Consider the following 9,958-nt stretch of genomic DNA (forward strand, 5'->3'; position numbering starts at 1 on the left):
GCCCCCCTGCCGGTACGGCAGGCTGCCCTGCCAGGGCCAGGCCTCGATGGCGGCCGGGCTGCCCCCCAGCACCCGTGACGTCCTGGTGCTCTCCCCGCAGGCGGCTGCCGGGCACCAGAGACAGGTTGGCTGGGAGAGAAAGAGCCCCTGCTCTGCCCTCCTCCATCCTCGGGGGGAGCAGGGACTCCTGTGCCTCCCGGGAATGTGTTGCCCACTCCTGACCCTCCTTGTCCCCTCTTTAGGCCACATGGCAGCCCCCCCAGTTTGTCCTCTGTTTGCATGTTGTCCCTCCATTCCTTGCCTTCTCCGCCCACCAGATGGATTAGTTTAATCTGGGTAATTCATCAGCAAAAATTCATCCAGGCAGCTGGTTAAAGCCTCTCTTAGGTGTCTCATTTCTGGGAGGTTTATACTGGCTTTACAAGAAGGTTAGCAGTAATTAAATCCATCTTTTTTCATGCAAACAGAGTAGGAACCGGAGAGGCCCAGGGCTTGGACAAGAGCTGAGCTCTTGTGGCTGCAGCTGTTCCAGGAATGAGGACCTGGAGTGCTGCGAGGTGCAAACAGCCTCGTGGTACTTACTGGAACATAAGAGCGAAACAACCTGTCCAGAGAGGCATTTCCTGGAAGAGGGAGGAAAAGGGCAGGATTCGGTGCAGGAGAAGCTCCAGCTCCGTGGCCAGGTATGGCAGCTCCCCAGGGTCAGGGGCAGCCCCACCACTCACCTGCCTGGTTCCAGCATCTGGAGGCTGCCGTTGCTCAGCACGAGCTCGCGGGGAGGCAGGGGCTGCCCTGCGCCCGCATCTGTTGGCCAGAAAGCAGGGGTGCTGGAAGAGACGGGGGGCACGGGTCAGGGAGCACACCCTGGGGCAGGCAGCGCAGGCGTGGGTGCTGAGAGGGGACAGGAACTGCTGCCAGGGCACCTCAGGGAGCCTGGAAACCTGGTGGGTTTGGCTCAGACTGAGCCAGAGATGGTATAACCCAATTCTAAAACTTTAGAGACCAAAGCTTTATAAATGGGTCCTAAATGTTTGCCTATGGTGCCAACAAAGAGCTGGTGGGACAGAGGAAGTGGGAGCTTGGAAAGGGCATCTGGAGCCTGCACCAGTGAACAAGAGAAAGATCCCATAGAAAAGGGGGTTCCTAGGGACAGGGACACCAAAAGAGGGAAGTGTCATAGCCCTGGAGGTCTGGAGGGACTGGCTGCTGATCTCAGGAGCAGGGACGTGTTGAAGGAAGCGAGACTACGTGGGGCAGGATGTCCCTGCTCTTGTGACATTTGGGGCCTGTGTTCAAATCTTCAGCTTTTGGAACTGGAAAACGCCACCTTGGGCTCAGTCCAAGCTCCCAGAGGGGTGCAAAACACCAGAACCCATCATCTCCCTAGTATCCCCCTAACTGAGTTCCAAGTCTCCCTTAATCCAGGGCTGGCACCAAACTTGCAGGGCTAGCAAGTGGTTTCCCCAGATGGCTGAATGCAGCTGGCTTGCTGCCAGCTCAGGGCAGCACACGAGGTGGACACAGGTGGGTGACATGGAGCCTCACAGCAGCTGCAAGGACCCAGGATTGCCCACAGCTGCACAGCATCTACCCGGCATCACGCTCCTGGCCAGCTGCTGCTCTCCTGAGGCTTTAAAAGGGAAGTGTGATGCCCTGATCTCTCCCCAAAGGATCTCCATCTGTGGTGGGAGTGTGGCTGAGCTCTGCCTGTGTCCCTGGAGGGGCTGCTCCAGCAAGGTGAGTGTGTGTGTGCTGCCAGGGGCTGTGGGAGGAGGGATGGGAGCAGGGCAGGTGCCTGTGGGCTGGGCACAGAGCAGGAGACACTGGGCACGGTACTGGGCTTACATGGGAAGCTGCCAAGGCTTCCAGCACAGACATCAGAGGGCTCCTGGGGATGCAGAAAGTGCTCTGCAGGGAGGGGATGGACTGAAACCGTTAGCGTAGAGCTCCCTCTGTCGTGTAAGTAAACAGAGCCCTGCTCAGGAAGAGCTTTTATGGGAGAGAGGTAGATAAAGCTGGTGAGAGAAGTGTGGAGAAAGCAGCTGTGTACCTCCTGTAGCCCATTTGCTCACAGGCTGCCTTTGCCAGCACGAGGTTGAAGTGGTCGTGGCAGATGCTGGACCAGACTCCAGTGTTTCTGTTAAGCACCTGCAGGATGGATCTGTCTCTGGAAACACGGTGTCCCTGGAGGGGCTGCTCCAGCAAGGTGAGTGTGTGTGTGCTGCCAGGGGCTGTGGGAGGAGGGATGGGAGCAGGGCAGGTGCCTGTGGGCTGGGCACAGAGCAGGAGACACTGGGCTTACATGGGAAGCTGCCAAGGCTTCCAGCACAGACATCAGAGGGCTCTTGGGGATGCAGAAAGTGCTCTGCAGGGAGGGGATGGACTGAAACCGTTAGCGTAGAGCTCCCTCTGTCGTGTAAGTAAACAGAGCCCTGCTCAGGAAGAGCTTTTATGGGAGAGAGGTAGATAAAGCTGGTGAGAGAAGTGTGGAGAAAGCAGCTGTGTACCTCCTGTAGCCCATTTGCTCACAGGCTGCCTTTGCCAGCACGAGGTTGAAGTGGTCGTGGCAGATGCTGGACCAGACTCCAGTGTTTCTGTTAAGCACCTGCAGGATGGATCTGTCTCTGGAAACACGGGCTGGAGACAGACACAGAGTCAGCTTTGTGACCGGTGGCTGTAGCAGGCAGAAGCTTGTTGCAGCAGATCTAGCAGGGTGTCCTGGACTCACCAGCAGCTGGTGGTGCCTCAGGGACCCACTGGGGGCAGTTGGCCTCGTCCTCGCCCTGCAGACAGTCCAGCTGCCCATCACACAGCTGCTGCAGCGGCACCAGCTTCAGGGGCTGCTTGCAGAAGAAGTAGTGGGAGTCCAGGTAAACCTTGACTAGAGGGAAAGGGGGAGCTCAGCACTGGTGCTGGGGCAGGCTCAGGGCTGGCAGTTGGTGCCTCAGCAAGAAGGTGGCAGAGCCAGCCCTGGCTCCAGAGCTGTGCTTGCCAAGAGGTGGCTGTGCAAAGAGGGGAGGGGGAGAGGAGAGCAGGATCCATACCCAGGAACCCGACTGTAACCAGGCAGGCGATGCTGAGCACGGCTGCCAGGACAGGGATGCCAATCCTCTTGAAGGACTGCAGCCCTGGGGAAACCTTGTGCCTGCTGCTGGGCCCTGCAACACAGAGCGTGGTCCTGCAGTGCCAGGCCCAGCCTGGCAGCACCTGCACCCCCAGCCCCTCGGGCTTTACCTCTGCCGTTCAGCCTCTCCGAGGAGAAATCCTGCAAACCAGAGGGGAAAAACAGTTACTGAGCTGAAACCTTGGCCAAAAAAGCAGCTGGCAGGTAAGGAGGGTCTGTAGCACTGTGGCTGTCTGACCCCTTGGTGATTGCTGCTGTGAGCACTTGGATAATGGGATCAGCCTTCTTGGGGAGGGCAGCCCAGGGGAAGCAGAGCATCAGCTGAACCTGGGCAGGCACAGAGGCTGTTATTTCCTTGGCTTGCTCAAGGCCAACCAGGAGGACTAGCAGAGAAACTGCCCCAACCTGAGCTGGGGTTTCTGTAGAGCTGCTGGGGGTGGGGGTGGCAGGTTCTGGTTCCACAACACTTGGCTCTGATGGCACTTGGGATCACCAGCTGTGTTGTTCCCATGGTCACCACCTGTACAATTCCAGTAACTGGGTATTAATGTTATACAGCTGCTGCCTTTAATGCACCAGAGGCTTAAGAAGTCATGGGCACTATGAAAGAGGCACTTTCTGATGTCCCAAGGTACCCTGAGTTAAAATACACCTGCCTGCGGGGCTGTGCCACCCAGATGTGTCACAACTGGGGTTATATTCTTCAGCTGGTTGAGCACAGGGTCACAAGCTGAGAAACACATCCTGAGCCCTTCCCAAGAGCCTTCTGGAGCTGCTGGAGAAACCAGCCCAGCCCGTGGGAGCAAGTGCTCCCAGGGTGGGGAGCGAGGGCTGTGCCGCTGCTAGGACACCCGGTAAACACAGCCAGGCTGCAGGCAGTGCCAGAGCGGGTGAGGAACGTGGGATGGATCCCACTGGATCCCTGCAGAAGGGTTTTCCTGTCATGGCTTCCCATACGAGGGATGCCTGACTGCAGTGGGAAGGTCCATGAGCCACAGCTGCCGTTGCCCCGTGCTCAGTGGGAGGGTTGGTGCTGGGTGAAGATCAGAGCCCCTCTGGGGGGTTTGGGTGGGCACTGTATGTTTCTGTCGCCCTGTTCTGCAGCTGTGCTCGTGACAAGCTCTTGAGATGCTTCCTGGCAGCTTACAATGGTCTGGAAGTGTGCTCCAGCCCTGCTGAGGCTGTGGAAAGCAGCACACTTCATTTCCCTTCAATGGATGTCCTTCCAGCCCCAAACAAGCTCTCCTCCTTCACCTTTGCTTCTGGATTCTACTGTGACAGGTAAGATGAGGCGTGTTACGTTTGTGGCTTTTTTTGCAGGGCCTGTACCCAGCATGGGCAGAGGTAAGGAAGATTAAAAACTCTGGAATAAACCCATGGACCCAGGAACACGGTTCAGGAGAGTTCAGGGTTTGGAAGCCTTTGCTCCTTGGGCTGCTGAGCATCATGAGCAACACACTTTTCTCTGGGCAGCTGGATTTTACTGGCAAGTACCAAATGACTATTTGTGAGATAGCACATAGCAATAGCTTGGATTTATTTAGTGTGCTGCTACCTCAGCCCTCACAGCCCCTTGCCCAGCTGGGAAATATTGCTTCCCCACCACAGCCCTGCTGCATGGCTTGGGATCCTGGTTGCAGCTGCTCCTCAGCTTTGGAGCAAGAGGTGACCTGTGCAGGGAATCCTGCCCAGTGCTGGCAGGGCTCAGGGCCTGGGGCTGTGTCCCAGCATAAAACTGCCTGGCTCTTTTGAGGAAGTGCCAGGGGCCTTTCTCCCAACAGCCGGGCTGGTCTGGCACTGATGCCAAGCCACGGGCAAGTCCAGATGAGCACCCAGCTCCTGGTGGGCCCTGCAGTGCTTCCAGGGGGTCCAAGCTCCAGATCAGCTCCTGTGGGCACAGAGCTTCTGGGAGCAGGAGAGCAGGGTGGGATGGGGAGGGTCTCCTGGATCTCCCATCTCTGCTGCCCTTCCCAAGCCACTTATCTGCAGTGCCCAGTGCCTGCAGGAGCCCTGGGTGTTTTGCAATGCCAGCCCAGTGTGCTCCCAGCCACCACCTACATGCTCCAGCACAGCCAGCCCAGGGCGCTGGGGCTGCTGCTTCCTCGTGCTGACCTTTTGTGTCACCATGGGCCCAGGCTGGGCATGACATGGATAATGGGATCCTAACGGTTCCCTGTGGAACGGTCCCAGGGCCCTGGCCAGGATGGCACCATGCCTGGGGGGCACTGCAGCTGCCCCCACCTGCCCACACTTGTGCCCATCACACCAGCTGGTACCAGGCTCCTTTCCAACAGCCCTGTGCAGGCTGGGGGTGGGTGCAGGTGGGAGGGACGATGGGGTGGTGCTGGCCACCTTCCCACCTCAGGAAGGCATGATCCATTGTTGGTTTGTTTTTATTATTATCTTTTCCTTCAGCCCATGAACCTCTTCTGTTTCAAGCAGCTTCACAGCCTGGAGCTGCACCAGGGGCTGCTCCTCTGTGACTGTCTCTTTGCTCTTGAAACCACACTACAAGCAAGAGCTGCTCTGGTTAAATTCAAAGCCAGGCAAGAGCTGTGCCAGCTCCAGCTCCAAGCACATGATTTCCTGGAGGACTCAAGGCTACCGTAACTAATTGATCTCGCTCACCCTGTTCTCTGGATGTGTGTTGCTGCCACTCTGCCCAGCCTGCATTCCAGCTGTGAAAGTGCCACCCCACGAGCTGTGAGCTCCCAGTGGCCCCCCAATGCCATCCAAGTCAACCTGGATACCCGGGCACAGCCAGGCTCCTGCTCTGCCCTCTGCAGCTTGTGGCTGAAGGACCCTCAGGTGCTCTGAGAGCTGTGCTGGCTGCTCCCCGCCGAGGGCAGGTAGGGTGTTCCCATGCAAACCCCAGCTGTGGAGGGTGCAGGGTGCTCAGATCTGGGGCTAACTCCTTGGCTGCTGGGGGTTTAGCTGGTGGGTGCATTCAGGGGGCTGAGGGGGTGATTTCCTCCCCACCCTGGAGAGGATGAGGTCCTGGTGTGTGGCTCGTAGAGGGTTTTACAGTGCCCTCTGTTAAGGGAGCCTCTTCTTCCTGGGAAGGGACTGCATGCCAGGCTGGGGTTTGGTGCCCATGGCTTTGCTTGCAAAAGGCACCGAGGGAAGCTGAGCCAAGCGTGTCCCTTGTGCTGAGCAGAGGGACCAGCAGTCCCACAGTGGGAGCTGTGCTGGGGGCAGGGGTGCTGGTTCCCCTGCCATTGTCTAAGGCCCAGCCCCTTCTCAAGGGAGATAAGACACTCCAGGAGTGCACAGTTGCCTCGGTGAGCAGGTTGGCAAGGCATGCTGCCTTACTTGTCTGCTTCCCACTTGGGGAGAGGGCAAGGCAAGCCTTGGAGAAACATGGCAATGAGAGCTCGTGGGAAAAGCCAAGCGCCGTATCCAGCAGCCACAGCTGGGTGTTGGGAGAGATGGGTAAAATTCTGCCCTGCCTGGATGCTGTGGGGGGCTGGGGCCAGGAAGCAGCAGCTCTGCTGAGCCTGGGCTGCCTCATCACTCATCACCTGGGTGCCCAGGGTGTGCGGGGTGCCAGCTGCTGGCTCCTGGAGCTGAGGGCAGACATGCAGGGTTGGGGCAGAGCAGTGGGTAAAGCTGTCAGTAACTCACCATGTCCGTCCAGCTCTGACGTGGTTTTCTGCCTGCAGAAACCTGGCAAATCTCCTCTGGTCCCAAAGGTGGGGATACCATGAAGGCCAGGGAGCCCCAGGCTGGCGATGCTCCCACCAGCCCTGTGCCTCTGCTGCTCTGCCCTCAGTGCTGTGCTGACACTGGGGCAGGACCGCCCAAGCGCTCCTTAAAACCCACAAGGGGAGTTGTGAAACAGGATTTATGATTTGTATTGTAATATAACACCAGTCTATCAGCAGCACCATCACCTGCAATAATCTTGGCATCTGCCACTGGAGGGTGACTCACCTGCAGAGCTGCTGTCACCAAATAGTTTATCAGGAGTGAACTGACTGACAGAGCAGGATTATTCATGCTCCTCTCATGATAAGGGGAACCACAGCTGTCCCCTCTTTGTCCGACTCTTCCGCGTTGCACTTCGATGTTTTTAAAAAGAGGTTTTGGTAGGTGGAGGAGGAAAGGAGAGGAGTTTATGTATGAGGTGACGAGGCCATTATATTCTCCTGTCCCTCGGTTCACTTGGTCTGTGTGTCCCTGCACAGCCCTGCTTCGTGCTCCTGGCAGCTCCAGAGGGAAGTTAAAAGGAAGGGGAGTGAGTGCCCGTGGCAGGTCACCTCTGCTGTGGTACAGCACTGCTGGCTGCCCATTCCTGTGCTGCTGGGAGCTTGTGGGCTGGTGGCAGACTCTGCCAGAGGGCTGCTGTCCTTGAGGGGGCTCTGCAAGGGAGGGCTGTGGTGAGAGCTCAGGGTTGATCAGGCCCTTCTCTTGCCATTCCCCATCCCTTGGCAGAGCAGCTGCCCCGGGTTGGAGGAGCCTATTGATGTTGCATAAGGTGGGGTATGGTTGGCACTGGGGTTTGGGAGTGCAGGAGGGGAAGGGCAGGTGCAGGGAGCAGGCTGGGCTCAGGGAGGCTGTGGCTGCCATCAGCCCCCCCTGGCAGCAAAGCCTGGCCTTGTGCAGACTAATGCTGGAAGTGGTGGGTGTGCAGCTAATTATCCTCTCCTCTTTGTGTAATTGAGCTTTCTCAACGGCCAGGGAGAGCTGTTGCTGCCAGATGTGTGCACTGTGCCAGCTGGGACACTGCAAAGAATCCTGGGGAGCTGTGCCACTGCTGTGCCTGCTCATCCATGCCACAGCAGTGACCCTGCCCTGGAGATCAGGGGGGTCTCTCCCTTCCATAGCAGCCGTGTGTGGCTCTGAGGCAGGTAAGGGACACCTTCTCAGGTCACTGGTAAGGATCCAGCCCCCTCAGGTGTGGGGACAGCTGGTGCAGTGTGAGATGCAGCATGATGGAGTGAGCTCTCCTGTCCAGTCTGGGCATTCCCGTCCCTTGTCAGGGAACAAGGTGTGACTTAAAAGCAGCTGCAGAGATGGGTGCTGCCAGGCCAGCAGGGATCAGACAGAGGCTCTGGAGCGATCTCAGCCCCCTGCTGTGCCCCAGGGAACCCCTCAAAGTGTGGGCAGCCTTCCCAGGGCATCCCGGTGCCAGCCCCACGCCTGGCCCTGCTGCTGCGGAAGGGAGAGCAGCCCAGCAGCATCTGTGGGGTGGGAGGTGGCACAGTGGGGAGCGGCCTTTCCTCCTCTGAGGTTGAGTGAAAACTTTGAGGAAGCAGCTGTAGTTTGCAGATGTTGTCACAGCTCCTCACGCTGGCGGGGCTCTGCTTCCTGGAGTGCGACTGCTTCCAGTCCATCACCCTGCCCTGGCCTCTTGTGCCCAGTGCCCTGGGGTGACCCAGGCTTCTGGGCACCCATCTGGGGTCAGGCAGGGGCCATGCAGGGCTGGCCTGGGGCCACCAGCCTCCCTGAGCCAATGGACACCCTGTCCCTTTGCACAGCCTGGAGAGGAGTGGTCCTGGCTCTCTGTCCCAGCCAGGAGCTGCCAGGGCCTGGGGGTCTGTAACCTGCACCATCCCCTCTGCATCCTGCCCTTCCCTGCCAGCATCCCTACATGTCCCAGGAATCTCCCTGGGGCTTGTGCAGGAATGATGGCTCCTGGGAGGGCTGAGCAGGGCTTAGTTCCTGCCCTGATCCCACACTGGGCCATGGTGTAGTTGGAGGCTATGCCTGGCAAAGCTTTACAAAGAGCAGGTTTTTAGGGGAAGGAGGGAGTTTATCCCTGGTTGCTTGGTTTCCAAGCTGTTAATGGTTATCCCTGTTTGCTCCCTTCTTCCTACAGCCACTGGAGATGATTTCCCCCTCTGTTTGCAGGCAGGCAGTGACTGCCACCCAACCCTGTGGGTCTGAGAAGGTGATAGAACACAGCTGTAAGTACATCGTATTGGGAGGAGTCTGTGACTGGGGGCAGTGGGTGATGGGACACCCTGGGGTCCTGCCCTCCCCCTGGGTGGCCTCACCCTGCACGGCCATGAACCTTAGTGGGCATCCCCATTCAGCTTAAGCTCTTTGTGGGACCTTGCCCCTCTCCCAGCTGCTGCTCTTTGCCAGGAGGTGGCAGTCAGAGAACACAGACACTCAGACACCTTGCCAGGGCTGGACACCACTGTGTCCAGGGTGTCCCTGCCCCTCGGGCTCCCAGCACTACCAGTTCAGCCTCTGCCAGCAGTGGGAGGGCAGAGCTGCCTGCATGGGCAGTCATGGCATCAAGCTGGTGTGGGTGGGGAGCCTGGGCTGGGCGCAGCCCTCCCACATGATGGCCCGTCCATCCCACGAGGAGCGATGTCTGCCAGAGCAATTCTGCTTTCTCCCCTGGGAACCAGTCGAACCAGTGGGCAAGGAGTGGTGCCCAGCCTTGCTGTGGTACGGGCAGTGAGGCGGCTGTGTCACCAGGAGAGGAGGGGACGGGCAGGACGTGCCAGGCTCTGGTGCACACCAGGCTCTGCTGGGCCAGCCAGGAGCAGCTCCTGCAGTGCTGGGCACAGGGAGATGGACCCCCAGGAAGGTGAGTCTGTGGCGTTTTTCTCCCCTTAAAGAGAAGGGCTGGGGATGTTTTATGGCACGGGTAGTGGCTCAGTGACCTTCCCTTCCCCTTTGCTGTCCTTGGAGCTGGGACTCGGCTGCTGGTGTGTCTCAGCATCAAGCAGTGCTGCTTAGTGGCACCTCACTGGGACACAAGGACCTCTGCTCCCAAGGGTGTTGGGGCAGGGAGCACCTCCCACACACAGCACGGGGCTGGGCACAAAGCTGTCATCCTCCCACCCGTGGCAGGCGTGGGGACAGGGCAGTTTCGGC

The 9,958-nt window shown here is 58.6% G+C and overlaps 1 protein-coding gene across 1 annotated transcript in view; it reads right to left on the reverse strand.

The window, feature by feature from the left end:
• The window catches only part of TMPRSS4 (transmembrane protease, serine 4), a 9,126-nt gene extending 2,112 nt beyond the window's left edge, over positions 1-7,014 (reverse strand). Inside the window, exons 1-9 of the mRNA XM_010008893.1 lie at positions 6,909-7,014; positions 6,749-6,780; positions 3,235-3,265; positions 3,045-3,158; positions 2,729-2,881; positions 2,508-2,637; positions 726-827; positions 583-623; positions 11-104 (exon numbers count right to left, since the gene is read on the reverse strand). Coding sequence (XP_010007195.1) covers positions 11-104; positions 583-623; positions 726-827; positions 2,508-2,637; positions 2,729-2,881; positions 3,045-3,158; positions 3,235-3,265; positions 6,749-6,780; positions 6,909-7,014 — 803 coding nt within the window. The remainder of the gene's footprint in view (positions 1-10; positions 105-582; positions 624-725; positions 828-2,507; positions 2,638-2,728; positions 2,882-3,044; positions 3,159-3,234; positions 3,266-6,748; positions 6,781-6,908) is intronic.
• Positions 7,015-9,958: the final 2,944 nt, after the last annotated feature.

This window comes from Chaetura pelagica, unplaced genomic scaffold (genome assembly GCF_000747805.2).
Source record: "Chaetura pelagica isolate M959 unplaced genomic scaffold, ChaPel_1.0 scaffold1222, whole genome shotgun sequence".
NCBI lineage: Eukaryota > Metazoa > Chordata > Aves > Apodiformes > Apodidae > Chaetura > Chaetura pelagica.